Source organism: Otolemur garnettii, unplaced genomic scaffold (genome assembly GCF_000181295.1).
Source record: "Otolemur garnettii isolate 467f Iridium unplaced genomic scaffold, OtoGar3 scaffold00057, whole genome shotgun sequence".
NCBI classification, from domain to species: domain Eukaryota; kingdom Metazoa; phylum Chordata; class Mammalia; order Primates; family Galagidae; genus Otolemur; species Otolemur garnettii.
The window spans coordinates 6,499,621-6,516,036 of record NW_003852452.1 but is presented as its reverse complement, the minus strand read 5'-3'; the positions used below and the strand labels follow the sequence as shown (position 1 = coordinate 6,516,036).

The following is a 16,416-nucleotide window of genomic DNA, read 5'->3' as shown; positions in this document are numbered from 1 at the left end:
TTAAGCCAATATACAAAGTACCTGTGGTTCTAAAATTATGATTTTAAGGGACTAAGAACTCCTATGGTGAAGTCTTTAGAAGTATTACATTATAAAGATACGTACATATGCATACACAAACAATGCTTGCGATGTGCTGAGCAACGGATTAGCTTTTGTTTCAATAATAAATAAGAAATGATTCTGGACTCAAACTCAAATTAGCAAGAGGAAAAGATATGTGAACAGATAATACAACCTAATAAATACTGCAGAAGAACTGTTTCAAGAGCTTTGGGAGAACAGGGATATCCATGTCTCGTGGGGGAGTCTGAGAAGACAATGATTTATGTATTGGGTTTTGGTAGGTGGTAAAACAAAGAGGTCAGGATGATAAGCATTCTAGACAGGTGGTACAGCACACACAAATGTATAGTTAGGAAAGCGCATGCCAATAATCTGGTATGGTTGAATGTTAAAAGTATTTGGAGGGAAAACAAGATGACACTAAAACGGTTAAATGGATTGGGGTAAACGGTAAAAGGTCCTGTATGATGTGTTTAACAAATAGGACTTGATTATGTCAGCAATACGGTTCCTAAAAAGTTTAAAGGAAAGAGAGACATAAACAGATAATGTATTTCAGAATAATCCTAGGAAAAGATGATGGGGAAACGGCGGGGGGATGGCAACAGCAACAATTCCATCTAAAGAATAATATAGGGCAATGTGAGTGGAAACGCAGAACCAAGGCTGATTCCTAGATTTCCACTTTGGATAGGGCAGATACTGATCCCATTATTAGAGATGGGATACAGGAGAAAGCCAGGAAGAAAACCAGAAAAACAGGGAAACCCTTGGAGAACAGGAAAGAGGGAATGGTTATCTTTGTCAAATGCGGCAGAGGTAAACTCAAAAGGGCAGCCCTCCCAGTGATGAGCTCCCCGGATAAGTAAGGCAGAGAGAAAGCATTCGGAAGGAGTGTGCACAGGGTTAGCACCGAGGCTTTCCATTAAACTTTCCGCACCTCCGTTCCGGAAAGAGCTCAGAGCCGAGGGCAGGGGGAGTCCGGCTCCCCGAAGCTGCGAGCCTGCGGCAGGGAGAGGCCAGGGGCAGGCGCCGGTAGTTTAAGAGACCACAGGACCCAGCGGCCCAAGGGAAGGAAGCTTTGACTCGCCTACACCCGCTCCCCTCCCTGGCTTCATTCCACTTACTCGGCTCTCAATCCCTCGCAGCCGTCAGCTGTAGCGATTAGGACTCAAACCCTCTACCAACTTGGACCTACTCATTCAAGGGAAGAAGACTCCGCGCCCTATTCGGCCTCTTCAGCGAGCAAACGCATAACCAGACAGTAACTGGAGAAGAGTCGCCGGGAAGCCAGCGGGACTCTACCCCATCACCCGCACTGGGGAAACCTCCGCTGACCGCCTTCGATCAGCGCTCCCAGAGCCCTCCAGCCTCGCGAGATTTCTTTCCCTGCGTTACCGTAGGGCACAGAAGACCACTCGCTGATTTGCGCGCGAGGTCGGGGCGGGACCTTCTATGTCCCTCCCTCTTTATCCACACCCGGGCTTTCGCTCGGCCTCTCGCAAAATCTCGCGAGTTTTTCCGAGGGAAACCGGCCTGGGTGGAGAGACCGAGAAATGGAGCTCGGGTGGGTGGGCCCTTCTACGTTTAGGGGCCTGTGGCTAGTTTAGCCCGCGCTGTGGTTGGTACTTCGCTGTTGGGGAGGCTTGTAGGTTGCCCAGATCGTTCTTCCCAAACGGGTGACTGGGAAAATTAGCTGATAGAAAAGCTCGAGGGGCGGAGGCATTTTTTTCCTCCTTGGCCCCGCCCTCTTCCTGGTCGGCGACTTGGGCGTCGGGCCCTCTGAGAGGGGAAGGGAGCTGCGGAGGGGTGCAGTGGAAGAGTGCTTTGCGCACGCGCGAGCCTCAGTATGTGAGTGTGTGCACGCGCACGCGCGCGCTCCGTATTTGGGAAGCCTGGGAAGGACCGGTGTGTTAGGAGATGAGTGGGGAAAGCACAGTCCCCAGTCTATGCCACCAGACACTCCTGACTGTGCGCTGACTCTCCCCACCCCGCCAGCAGCCTTTTCCCGAGAGGCTGTGATTCATAGCCTCTGTTCGTTTTCACTGCAGGACCAGGCACGAAAGTAAGCGAACCTCGATCCCGAGATCTTCCCTATCCACTCACCTTGTACTTTCCACCCCCCACCCTCCCGCGAAGTGTCTAGATTCTGGACTCTTGAAGGTTGCTTCTCAAAGAGAGTTTTGCATGAAGGGGAGAGGAGTTTGAAAGCAAAAGAAAATAGCTGGATTGTACATAGTTTTGATGAACACTTTTGCTCTGCTTACCATGTGCTTTTCAAATGTGGATTGTCTATTCAGTATAAGATTCTATTAGCGAAGCAAGGGAGTACCATATGCTCTGTTTTTATAAGAAAAAGTTTTGAAACTACTTCTGCACCAGTGTGATGGTAGCAACTAACTTTTTCTGGTCTACATGGTAAATTACTGCGGTGTTTGAAAAGCTAAGAGGGAGGGGGAATTTGGGGGTTTTATCCTAATGCAAGAATTCGATATGTAGTTATCTTAGGAAATGTTTATCATGTATTGGCCTTTCCTTTTGCAGTTCTTCCCAGTCCCCATCCACCTTTTAGAGGTCTTGAAAGACTTTTATGGAGGAAAGCCCAAAAATGCTGGCTTAGGGGTTGATTGTGATATGTGATTCATGTTAATTAGCAAGAATCATCAAAAGTGTATTTGAAGAGTATTTGCCATTTGTTATGTTTCGTGAATGTAAGAGAATCAGATACAATGTATGTGAAAATGTTTTATTGTAACAGTTTTAAGTTCATTCAAAAAGCAAGAAAACATGTATGGACTACGGTTTTGCCCGGGTCTGGTAGAGTGATACCCTAGTATAGAGTAGTTCATTCCTTAAATCTGTGCAAGTTACTTTCTGGTTGTGATCCCGTTAAATCTTGTCTTGTCGGCTGGGCGCCTGTGGCTCAAGCGGCTAAGGCGCCAGCCACATACACCTAAGGTGGGGGGTTCGTATCCCCAGCCCGGGCCTGCCAAACAACAATGATGGCTACAACCAAAAAATGGACAGGCGTTGTGGCGGGCGCCTGTGGTCCCAGCTACTTGGGAGGTTGAGGCAGGAGACTCGCTTGAGCCCAGGAGTTGGAGGTTGCTGTGAGCTGTGATGCCATGGCACTCTACCCAGGGGGATAGCTTGAGGCTCCGTCTCAAAAAAAAAAAAATCTTGTCTTGTCCCATACATTTCTTTGAATACATTATTCATGTTCCCTACCAAATCTTCTTGAAAAGACAGTCTTCATGAGAATATTAGAAATAATTTAAGATAGTAAGTGTTATGTATAAACATTTGGTTAATATGCTTTTCCCCTTCCAGGTTAAAACAAAATGAAGATTTTTTCTGAATCTCATAAAACAGTGTTTGTTGTGGATCACTGCCCTTACATGGCAGAATCTTGCAGACAGCATGTTGAGTTTGACATGCTGGTGAAGAATAGGACTCAAGGAATCATTCCTTTGGCCCCTATATCTAAATCATTGTGGACTTGCTCAGTAGAATCTTCCATGGAGTATTGTAGAATAATGTATGACATATTTCCTTTCAAAAAGCTGGTGAGTATGAAGTACAAACAAAATCATGGTTTTGAGGTTGTACTTAAGTGCACAGATACAATTTTGGCATTGTGAATTTGTGATAGGTTAGATTTATAAATGTTTACTACTTAAAAATGCACATAAAACTGCTCTTTGGGATTAATATATTATGATTATTTAATAGGGGCCAATAATAATAGCAGCTAACAACAGGCTGGCTATTTGCTGCTATAGAATATGGCCATATTAGAAAGAAATGCTTTGAAGAATGCTAAGGGGAAATTATTTACCAATAAGCAGAAATGGATGATAGCAATTCCAAGCATTAAAGTTACCTTTTTTTTTTTTGAGTCAGAGTCTCACTTTGTCAGCCATGGTAGAAGGTATAGTGCTATGGCGTCATAGCTCACAGCAACCTTAAACTCCAGGGCTTAAGCGATTCTCTTTCCTCGGCCTCCCAAGTAGCTAGGACTATAGGCGCCCACCACAACCCCTGACTATTTTCAGAGACAAGGTCTCACTCTGGCTCAGGCTGGTTTCGGACTTGTGAACTCAGGCAGTCCACCCAGGTGAGCCACTGCACCTGGCCCATTTTTTTTTCTTTTTTTGAGACAGCGTCTCCTCCATCACCCTGAGTAGAGTGCTGTGGTGTCATCATAGCTCATAGCAACCTTAGACTTGGGCTTGAGCAGTTCTCTTGCCTCAGCCTCCCAAGTAGCTGATGGACTATAGGCATTGGCCACAATGCCCAGCTAGTTTTTCTATTTTTAGTAGAGATGGGGTCCTGCTGTTGGTCAGGCTGCCTTCGAATTCTGGAGCTTAAGAGATCCACCTTATAGGTGTGAGCCACAGCCCCCACTTTATTAAACTATCTTAAATGTCTTATTCTGGGAGTAGCATTTGGTTAGTGCTAAGTGGATGATTTGCTTTTTTGTCTTACTTGGAGCAGCATAGGCTGAGACTTAGCTAATTTCTTTGAGTGGCAAAGGTAGGACAGAAACAGTGAAGAGAATCTAAAATACATTCAGACATTCCAAATTAAAATAAGTCTTTAAATTTTTATGCATAATATGTAAAAGAAAAAATACGTAATCGGGAGGAAATTTAACATAGTGAGTTAGGGTGGAGGCTTAAGTGCAGATCCTGACATCATTAGCTGCCAGTGGTGTGACTTTGATCTTTGTGATTTTTCTGATTCCCTCCAGACCTCAGTTTTTTCCCATGTAAGCATAACACCTCCTTCCTTTGAGACTGAAAGTAGATAATTTAAGTTTAGTGGCCAGTAAAATAGTTCTTTATTACATAAGCTTTAGGAGAGAAGAGCAATACTTTTTTGGGGGAAGGAAAATTAGTATTTCACAGACATGTAGGGGAAAAGTTTATATATTAGATTTTTTTAATTATTATTATTTTTTTAGACAAGAGTCTTTCTCTGTTGCTCTGGAGTTGAATGCGGTGTAGTCATAGCTCAGTCCTCTTACCTCAGCCTCCCAAGCAGCTGGGACTATGGGCACCTGCCACAAAGCCTGGCTATCTTTTCTGTTTTTATTAGAGATGGGTGTCAATCTTGTTTGGGCTAGTCTTGAACACCTGAGCTCAAGGGATCCACTCACTTTGGCCTCCTGCAGTGCTAGGATTACAGGCCTAATATGTTCCTTGTCATCATTATCGTCTTACCTGATAGATTATAACTTGCATTTTATTTTAAAACATAAATTTCAAATTCATTATTTTGGTTTTGGTTTTTGGGGGGTTTTTTTGGTCAGGGCTGGGTTTGAACCCGCCCCTGTCATATGGGGCTGGCGCCGTACTCCTTTGAGCCACAGGCGCCCCCCTCAAATTCATTATTTTGATTTTCAGTTCCCTATATGATATGGCTGTTGCCTATTTCTCTGAGCTCATCTCCTACCCCTCTGCCTGCCTTTTAAGGTGGAGACCTTTGGGTTTTATGTTTGGTGTACCTGGAATTCTGTATGCCTTGTTTATACAGTGGTTGGTTTCTTTTAGTCATTTTGGATTCTCCTCAGTTGCTGCTTCTATAGAAAGCCCTTTTTTGACCATCAATGTGAAGTAGCTAACCAGCTTATTCTTTATAGCCACTATCACTCTCTAAAATTATCTTGTTCATTTGTTCGTATTCTCCCTCCAGTGCCCTCTGTCTTAGTACATTTCCCACCCCTGACTTTTCCCACATTGTGAATCACAGAACTGTTTTACTCATCACTGTATTCCCATATCCCCAGGGCCAAGTGTGGCACCTGGCATGTGTATTTTTTTTTTTTTTTTGAGACAGAGTCTCACACTGTCGCTCTGGGTAGGGTGCTGTGGCGTCACAGCTCATAGTAACCTCCAACTCTTGGGCTCAAGCGATCCTCTTGCCTCTGTTTTTCTATTTTTTTTTTTTTTTGAGACAGAGTCTCATGTCGCCCTGTAGAGTGCGGTGGCATCACAGCTCACAGTAACCTCAAACTCTTGGGCTTAAGCAGTTCTCTTGCCTCAGCCTCCCAAGTAGCTGGGACTACAGGCGCCTGCCACAGTGCCTGGCTATTTTTTGTTGCAGTTGTCATTGTTTAGCTGGCCCAGGCTGGGTTTGAACCTGCCAGCCTCGGTGTATGTGGCTGGTGTCATAACCACTGTGCTACAGGCGCTGAGCCTCAGATTTCTATTTTTAGTAGAGATAGGGTCTCACTTTTGCTTGGGCTCGTCTTGAACTCATGAGCTCAAGCAATTCACCAGCCTCAGCTTCCAGAGTGCTAGGATTACAGGCGTGAGCCACCACTCACACAGGTATTCTATAACTCAGCAGTTCTCTACTTGTGGTTTGCGACCCCTTTGGGGGTGGAATGACCCTTTCACAGGGGTCGCCTAACTACATCCTACATATCAGATATTTGCATTACGATTCGTAACAGTAGCAAAATTACAGTTACAAAGTAGCAATGAAAATAATTTTATGGTTGGCGGTCACCACAACATGAGGAAGTGTATTAAAGGGTTGTGGCATTAGGAAGGTTCAAAACCACTGCTGTAACTACAGAATGAATGAATTAATCAAACTAGTGTTAGAAATTTCACATTTTAAAATATGATATGATGATTGAGTGAAATTAAAGTTGAATACTGATTGCTTCTTTCACATCTATTAGGTAAATTTTATTGTGAGTGACTCTGGAGCACACGTTTTAAATTCTTGGACTCAAGAAGACCAAAATTTGCAGGAGGTATGGTTAAATTTTGATATGTGGCCATTTTTAAAAGTTAACTAAATGTAAAGTTTTTAATCACTGTAATATTTGCATATAGTTTTAAAATGCCAAGTGATACTAAAAGAGAAACACCTGTCTTCATTCAGTCTTTCACTACTCCTGTCCTACCCCCCTAGCACACTTTCCAATTCTTTAGCTGTTCTGGTATTTACTACCATGTTGCTAAATACCATGTTATTACTCCTATTTCTTGACTTCTCAGTTTAAACATAATCTATTAGTATTTATCATTATTGTCAGTGAGGATACCTCTTTTATGTTTTTCCCCCATGCCTCTAGGCTTGCCTCTTTTATTTTCTCAGTAGTGTTGTATCAGAATTTGGGGTTAGTTCAAAATTCCGCGTTTGCATTATAATGTCTACATAAAGTGCAATTCACTGCTCAGCCAAGTAGTAATGTGTGATTATTTCCTTGTGTAACTTTCTGTTTATTCCTAAAATTTATCATTACCTTTTTTCTTCATTTCTTAGTTTTCTGAATATTTGTTGCTGCTTTTCCTCATGTCTCTACAAAACCGTCCAATATTTTTATTATAGGTAACATTTTTACATTAGGTAACATAGTAATTTGATTATAGGTAACATTTTTACATATAGGTAACATATTTACATTAGGTAACATAGTAATTTGATTTGTTTTGGTTTTGTTTCACTCCCTGAAGAACTTCTGGAGCACAGTCTCCTGCTGCAGTAGAATTGGCTGCTTTTTCAGCGCACTTCACTGCTGTCACTGTCCTCCTTATTTTTCAGATCCTTTTTTTTCTCTTTTTTTCTTTATGTGATCTTTTGTTTTGGTATAGAGTGTAACCTCTGGATTTCCCAAAAGTTACCCTGTCATCATTATCATATTACCTGATAGAATTTTTGAGTTACAGACATTCCATGTTGGAGGTAACTTTTTCCTCAAAATTTTGAGACATTACGCACACCACTGTGATACAACATCCCATGTTGTTAAGAGGTCCAGTTTAATAAAAGCTTTTAGATTCTTTTCTTTCCTCCTTCATGTTTTGAAATTTCTCAGTGATATGAGTTGATGTTGATCTTTTTGTTTATCTAATTGTGCTAGGTCTAATATTCTCCAGTTCAGGAAAATTTCCCTATATTGTTTCTCTGATAATGTTATCTCTGTGTTCTGTGTCTTTCTGGAATACCTCTAAGTGTGATATTGGACCTCTTGGGTTAAATTCCTTATTTTTCTCACTGATCGTTTCATTGTTGTTCTACTTTTAATCTTTAAACATGTATGGAACCACTTATTTGATTATACTTTTAGCTTACAAGAAGTTTTACTTACTGATTATGTTCATTTTTGTCATATTCGTTTATTTTATGGGTATACATCTTTTTACCTGAGGGTATTAACTATAAATAATTTGAAGTTTTCTTTTGCGCCCTGTGTGTTTTCAGAATTCTTTTCCTGTTGAGGCTTTTCTTAAATGCTTGGTGATATTGAGCTATGCAGTCTTATTCAAAAGCAAGGCACTAAATAGCAAAATCTACATGTTGTGGGATTGGTATTACTCTGGATTCCACTGTGGTTTAAGACAGTTGTTTTCACTGGGGAATTCTGAATGTCAGAGATGCCAGATCATTTCTCTGGGGACTTTCAGGGTCTCCAGAGCACCTCTTTCATTCTCTGCCTGCATGATATCAACTTAGTTGTCAGCCTTCTGGGAGGTAGGGGAGGGTGGTAGTTTTTTCCATTCACTAGGCAGACTTTGAAGTTGTGTTTAATCTTTCTGTTTTTGTACTTTGCTGTCTAAATGTAATAGCTAGTAGGAACATGTGGCTTATTTAAATTTAAATTAATTAAAATTAAATACAATTAAAGATTCAGTTTCTCTGTAGCACTAGTCATGTTTCAGATGCTCAATAAGCCACACATAAATAGTGGCTTCTGTACTGGGGAACATTTCCATCACCACAGAAAATTCTGTTGGACGGTACTGGTTTGATACTTACCTGTCTTACCCTTATTGTCTGCTGTGCTTTGTGAAAGGTCTCCATGCTTGGTACCTTTCTGGTTCAGTTCCTCCAAGGAATAGGATTCTGTGTCTGTGGGAGTTGGGGAGCGGTGGGGTGTGAGTATGATCTAGGAGTCAAGTTGCTCCTTAAACTGACTTTTCAGTTTTCAGTATCTTGCTTCATCCTGCTTTGTGTGGTCTTTGGTGCCTCCATTTCTTGGACGTCTACTGGATTCTTCAGGCTATATCTTTATGCCTTTCCCCCTATAGACACTTTGATTTTGGCTTAATCTGTTCTGTTAAATTCATCCCACTTCATCTATTTTTATACATTCTTGTTGACATTTCTCTTGTTGCCTCCTCTTCCATCCTCTTCAATTTTGTTTGTGGGTTTATTCTTTTTTCTTTTTCTTTTTTTGTTTGTGCTTCTTAAAAGTTAAATTCCTTCATTCTGGTTTTAGTGGAGAGAGCAGAGATAAACTTCTGCTCAATTCATTAAATTTATGTTTTGTTAACCTTACTTGCCTAAGGATTTTGAGTTTGTGATCGCTTATGTTCTTTGCCATTAGTTGGACAGAAGACTTGAGTCTTGTAGGTTCTTCACTGATTAAAATGAGCCACATGAAAGGCAGTAGTAAAATATTTGAATATGTTATTTGAATTATTTCACATTATAATTTTTCTGTGAGTGGATGCTCTACAATGGAAATAATCCCACTGGAGTTGAGATTTAAATGGAACACTTCTTAAAAATGTGTTTATTGTAGTGTTTGGTACTGGAATGTTTGTGATTAGTATTACAATATCTAAACGTATCTAATCTTTCCTTTTTTTCAGGTAATTCACTCAGAGGGTAGGCTTTTTTTTTTTGAGACAGAGCCTCAAGCTGTCACCCTGGGTAGAGTGCCTTGGCACCTTAGCCGCTTGAACCACAGGCACTGAGCCCAGAGGGTAGGCTTTTATTGGCTTGGCTTTGTACTTCTATCACTTCAGAATGTTCTTAATATTTTTTCATTAACCTGAAAAAATAATTTCAAGCTGGGTGCAGTGATTCACACCTGTAACCCTAGCACTCTAAGAGGCTAAGGCAGGTGGATTCCTTGAGCTCAAGAGTTCAAGACCAGACTGAGCAAGACTCCGTCTCCACTAAAAATAGAAAAACAAGCTGAGGTAGTGGTGCATGCCTATAGTCCCAGTTACTTGGGAAGCTGAGGTGAGAGGTTTGCTCCAGCCCAAGAGTTTGAGGTTGCTATGAGCTGTGACTCCATGGCACTCTACCTAAGGTGACAAACTGAGACTTTGTCTCAAACAAAAAGAATTTCATACATTACCACAGTATTGTCTTTTTGAAATGCAGTCATCCCTTGGTATCTGTGGGGCATTGGTTCTAGCACTACTCACAGATACCAAAATCTGCAGGTACTCAAGTCCTGCAGTTGACCCTGCAGACACTCATCCAAAAAAGTCAAGTCTCCACCATATTGTATTTTGGAACCAAGTTTGGTTGAAAAAATCCATGAATAAATGGATCTGCACAGTTCAAACCTGAGTTGTTCGAGGTTCAGCTGTACTGTGAAAGAAGCTTGAAGCCTTTCTAATGGTGTATGAATAAAAATAGGTACAATTTGTATAGATCTTCCTTGTTGCACCTGTGCAGTCTACAGTGCAGTAAAGTTGTACATTTGATAGGTGTGCTAATCTGAAAAGAATTTGCTGCTTCTGTCTGTTTTCTGAAGGTGAAAGCACCTTATATCCCTTATGGCTTTTAAATTCTTAACAGAACACTCCAGTTGTGAAGGCAACTGTAGCAAATCATTGGTATTCAAGAACATATAAAAAGAATTGACATTTGTATAAATTATATATAGTCTTGACAGTAGTAACAAATTGAATGTTTGTCTTTGGTTATCATTGTCACTCCTTTCCCTAGTTATTGTGAGAAATCATGAGAAACAAGTGAAGAGACTGATTGAGGAATGACTGGGCTGGAAGGATCCTAGCCATCCTTTGCTTCAACTTTGTCTTCACAGATCAAAGATCTGAGACCCTCAGGGGCCAGCCGTTGTTTGACTTATATAGATAGGTCCACAGCTCTTTCCGTAACTCTGTCCTGTACTAAAAATTGTCAGACTTCAAGAGTTTTGGTCTTGTTTATCTTGGCTAAATTAAATAAAATTTGAAAATGTCACACACTAGTATGGGACAGGTCCTATGATTTTGATTTTCAGATTAGGAAAAGGGCCAGAAGAGATTGACCAGGGCCAAAATTTTAATCCATGTCAATCTGACCCCAAAAGTTAAGATTTTTTCCTGCTATTTTCTCTAGGACTACAGCACTCCTTTCCTAAAAAGCAATTTTTTGTTGAACTTCTCTTACATCCTAGGGACTTTATAGTTTAGAAACAGTATTTTTCTCTCTTTTTTGATCACTTTTTATGAATAGGCAATACTTATGTTGTGCTAAAATAAAATTTTACATCTATACATATATGCACATGTTGTACACATACATAGACTTGTGTGTATACATAAGTAAGAGGGGTATCTTGAAAAGTTTCCCACTTTTCATCCCCTGTTCCAGTTAGTGGTATGCTAGAGCCTGCTCATACCAGGTAAGGAGAGCTGAGTGTGGGCATCTCTACCAGCTTCCCATTTATAGGCTGAAGTTGGCCGTGGTGGGGGGACTTAACCATAGACATTGACAAATCAAAGCTTTTGTTTTTTTATTGAGAACCAGTTTACCTGCACATCTCTGTTAACTTGTAACCTCACCACTATTAGTTTTTTATGGGTCCTGCCAGAGTATCTTTATGTATATGTAAGTAAGTAAAAAATATTAGTATTTCTTCCTTTACATGCACAAGTGGTTACCAATTCTATGCATAGTTGTACATTTTGGTTTTTTCACATATTACTATATGCTATAAAGTTTTTAATTGTATTAAAAAGAGCATATCTTCTTTTTTATTTATTTTCTTATTTTTGAGACAGAGTCTCACGCTGTCACCTTCGCTAGAGTGCCATGGCATCACAGCTCACAGGAACCTTAAACTCCTGGGCTTGCCTCACTCCCAAGTAGCTGGGACTACAGGTGTGTGCCTGGCTAGTTTTTCTATTTTTAGTAAAGATAGGGTCTCCCTCTTGTTTAGTCTGGTCTCAAACTCCTGAGCTTAAGCAATATACCTGCCTCGGCCTCCCAGAGTGCTAGGATTATAGGTGTGAGCCGCTGTGCCTGATCCACTTCTAAGAGTTTTATAGTTTAAGCTCTTACTTTAGGTCTTTGATCTGTTTTGAGTTTATTTTTCTATATAGTGTACGTTATGGGTTTAACTTTTTATTTTTGCATTTGAGTATCCATTAGTCCCTGTACCATTGATTTATTTAAAAGGCTATTCTTTTCTCCATTAAATGTCCTTGGCACCCTTGTCTAGAATTAGTTGACTTTAGATCATGACCATGGTTTTATATCTGCACTCTCAGTTCTCTTCTGTTGATCTATACATCAGTACCACACTATCTTGATTTGTAGTAAGTTTTGAAAACAAAGTATGAGTCCTCTTATTTTGTTCTTTTTCAAAATTATTTGGCCTCTTTTGGGTCCCTTGCAGTTCCATATGAATTTGAATGAGCTTGTCAATTTCTATATAGAAGTCAGGTAAGATTTTTTATAGGGATTTTATTGAATCTATGTATCAATGTGGGTAATATTGCCATTTTTTTTTTTTTGGAGACAAAGCCTCAGTATGTTGCCCTTGGTGGAGTGCTATGGCATCATAGCTCACAGCAACCTCAAACTCTTGGACTTAAGCAATTCTCCTGCCTCAGCCTCCCAAAGTAGTAGCTGGGACTACAGGCACCCACCACAGCACCCAGCTATTTTTTTGTTGTAGTTGTTATAGTTGTTTGGCAGGCCCAGGCCATGTTTGAACCCACCAGACCTAGTGTAGCTGGCACCCTAGCTGCTGAGCTACAGGCACCTAGCCATAATATTGACATCTTAACAATATGATATGATCCCCCAATCAATGGACATGGAATGTTTTTCCATTTATTTAGATCTTTTAATTTCTTTCAACATTATTTTATAATTTTCAAAGTATAAATTTTGCATTTCTTTCGTTAAATTTATTCCTAAGTATTGTATTCTTTTTGATGCTCTTGTAAGTGGGATTTTTTAAAATTTCATTTTTAGATTGTTCACTGAAAGTATATAGAAATACAAGTATTGATGGCTCAGCACCTGTAGCACAGTGGTGATAGCACCAACCATGTACAGAGAGTGGTGGGTTTGAACCCAGCCCAGCCCAGCTAAGCAACTGCAACCAAAAAATAGCTGGGCATTGTGATGGGCACCTGTAGTCCCAGCTACGTGAGAGGCTGAGGCAAGAGAATCGCTTAAGCCCAAGACTTTGAGGTTGCTATGAGCCGTGATGCCACAGCACTCTACTGAGTACAACATGAGGAGACTCTGTCTCAAAAAAAAAAAAAGAAAAGAAAAGAAATACAAGTATTGGTGTTTTTATGGATCTTATATCTTACAACTTTGCTGCACTTGTTTATTAGTTCTGGTAGCTTTTTTAGAAGATTCCTTAAGATATTCTATGTAGGACATACTTTCAGCAACATCGAGATAGTTTTACCACTTTCTTTCTAATCTTTATCCTATATATGTCTCTTTCTTTCCTAATTGCCCCAACTAGAATCTCCAGTATGGTTTTGCATAGCAGTAGTGAGAGTGGACATCTTTATGTTTTTGATATTAGGGAGAATGTACCTAGTCTTTCAGTTTTAAGTATAATGTTATCTGTAGGTTTTTCATAGGTGCCCTTTATCTGCTTGAGGAAGTTCTCTTCTGTTCTAAATAAATTGAGTGTTCTTTTTCTTCCTTCCCTTCCCTTTCCTTCCCTTTGGTAGAGTGCCATGCTGTCATAGCTCACAGCAACCTCAAACTCTTGGGCTCAAGTGAGCCTCTTGTCTGAGCCTCCCAAGTAGCTGAAACTGTGGGTGCCTGCTGCAATCCCCAGATAGTTTTAGGGATAGGGTCTTGCTCTTGCTCAGTCTCAAACTCCTGAGCTCAAGTGATCCACCCACCTCAGCCTCCTAGAGTACTGGGATTACAGACATGAGCCAGCACACCCGGCCTTGAGTGGTTTTTTTTTCATTCCTTTTTTTTGTTGTTTTTCTATCATGAAAGGGTCTTGGATTTTGTCAAATGCTGTTTCTATGTTTATGGAGATGATCATGTGGTTTTTATTTTATCAACGTGATATACTGCATAGTATAATGATTTTGGGATATTAAATCAACTCTGCATTCCTGGGATCAATTCTATTTGGTCATCACATATACATGTAATTCTTTTTTATATGTTGCTATATATTTGGCTAATATTTTATTAAGGATGTTTGTGTCCATGTGTACGTAGGATACATTGGTCTGCAGTTTTCTTGTGATGTTTTGTGTCTGTCTTGCATATGTTCTTGTCAGCATAATTGTTTTCCCTTTTACTTAGCTAATGGCAGCATTAGCTGCTGTTGGGCCTCCTAATCCTCGGGCAGATCCAGAATGCTGCAGTATTCTTCATGGTCTTGTTGCAGCAGTGGAAACCCTCTGCAAAATTACTGAGTACCAACATGAGGCTCGTACTCTACTCATGGAGAATGCAGAACGTGTTGGAAATAGAGGACGGATAATCTGCATTACTAATGCAAAAAGGTAAGATGTTAATCACAGTAGTTCTTTATTGAGGGGATTTTAATGTCCTACTGAAGTTTTTATTTAAAAAAGTATAGCCAACATATTAACATTAAAACATTGCCAGTGGCCTTTCTGCTTTCTTTTTCCTTTTTTTGGCCTTTTTTATTGAGGCTATATTTATCCAATTCTAGAATGAAGACTCATCTTAGTGAAAACTGGTTTTGTTTTGTTTTGTTTTAGTGTTTTCTTTTTTTTTGAAAACTGTTTTGACTGTTACAACGTAGTTCAGTTTGACTTTTTTTCTCACTTGTTTTATAGCTAGTCATTTGATGTTAAGAATGAATATACTAAAAACAGTCTTTATTGACGGAACTTTTGATATTGATAACAAGATAATACAGCTGAATAGTGTTTTTAATCTTTTCCCTTACTGTTTATTCCTTCAAGTTTGCTGTATCTTTTTTATGTCCTAGTGATAGTCATGTGCGAATGCTTGAAGACTGTGTCCAGGAGACAATTCACGAACATAACAAACTTGCAGCGAATTCAGATCAGTGAGTATAATTCATAAGTGAAGCAGACATGTTCAGTTTCATCGTTACGTGTATTTCATTATAATTATTCCCAGTAATCTAAAGTGATTGGTAGCATTTCCTTGAATTCTCTACTAACTCAACAAATAAGTTAAAAAGTGTACATTTGATCAGAAATTTTTTTTCCTTTTCTTTTCACTTTAGAATTTTATTTTTCTCCATAGGAAAGGTTATCAGAGGGATAAAATAATACATAAATTTATAATGCCTGTTTTTATTGGTGTTTATTCTCATAGTCTGTGTTACAAACTTGTAATATGTATAAATTGTTGGTAACATTATTGAGTAATAATGCAAATCCAAACAACTAAGTGTGTGTACTTAAAAGAAAAAAAACTATTGAAAAGAACAACACTTTTTTTCTCTTTATACTCATACTGGTACTTATATGTGACCAAATGTGTGGGGTTTTTTTCCCTATACTAACTAGTTCAACTCTCTGAATACCAGGTGGGCGTGCTGCACTTCACTTATGACACTTAACTAATCCCTTAACTTGTGGGGTTAGTGTAGACCCTACAAGTTAAGGGATTAGTCCCTCAAGATTATATCCTGCTTCTGACACCAGTCTCAAGTAGTGCAGGTCCCTGGTTCTGTCCAGCTTGGCTGTAAATGGGTGTTCCTGTGAGCCCCTCTCATATTCAGTAATTCGCTATGATGGCTCACAGAATCATATTCAAGTGTACTGATTTGAGAAAGGGTACAGATGAACAGCCAGGGTGAAGAGTTATATGGGATGAGGTCTAGAAGAATCCCAAGCTCAGGAGCTTCTGTTCCCATGGAGTTGGGGTGTGCTACCCTCCCAATATGTAAATGTGTTTACCAACCCACAAGTTCTCCAAGCCACAAACTTTAGGGAATTTATGGAAGCTTCATGTAGGCATGATTGATGATTATTAATTCAATCTCCAGCTCCTCTCCCCTTCCCAAAGGATGAGAGAGTGGAGCTGAAAGCTCTCAATTTTCTGATCATTGCTTGATCTTTCAGGACCAGCCCTCATCCAGGAGCTATCCAGGATCTCACCAAAGAGTTACCTCATTAGAGCAAAAGTTGCTCCTATCACCCAGGGAATTCCAAGGGATTTAGGAGTGATATGTCAAGAACTGGGGTCAGAGACCAAATATTAGAGCAAAAGGTGCTCCTTAGCACCCTTATCTGTCAGGAAATTAAAAGTTTTAGGAGCTCTGTGCCAGGAACTGGGAGTAAAAACCAGTGCGTTGTAATTCTTACTATGTCATAGTTAGTAAAGACATGTTTGGCTCGGCGCCTGTGGCTCAAG

At 40.0% G+C, this 16,416-nt stretch overlaps 2 protein-coding genes across 3 annotated transcripts in view; one reads left to right on the top strand and one right to left on the bottom strand.

Annotated features, from left to right (window-relative positions):
* FGFR1OP2 (FGFR1 oncogene partner 2) overlaps positions 1–1,402 on the bottom strand; it is a 37,258-nt gene extending 35,856 nt beyond the window's left edge. The window contains exon 1 of the mRNA XM_023514709.1: positions 1,194–1,402. The gene's annotated coding sequence lies outside the window, so the exon portion shown is untranslated. The remainder of the gene's footprint in view (positions 1–1,193) is intronic.
* A 177-nt stretch (positions 1,403–1,579) lies between these two features.
* Positions 1,580–16,416, top strand: part of INTS13 (integrator complex subunit 13) — a 40,263-nt gene continuing 25,426 nt past the window's right edge. For both annotated transcript variants that reach the window (XM_003792469.1, XM_023514722.1), the window contains exons 1-5: positions 1,580–2,131; positions 3,397–3,632; positions 6,761–6,835; positions 14,359–14,561; positions 15,017–15,097. In XM_003792469.1, coding sequence (XP_003792517.1) covers positions 3,408–3,632; positions 6,761–6,835; positions 14,359–14,561; positions 15,017–15,097 — 584 coding nt within the window. In that variant the 5' untranslated portion in view covers positions 1,580–2,131; positions 3,397–3,407. The remainder of the gene's footprint in view (positions 2,132–3,396; positions 3,633–6,760; positions 6,836–14,358; positions 14,562–15,016; positions 15,098–16,416) is intronic.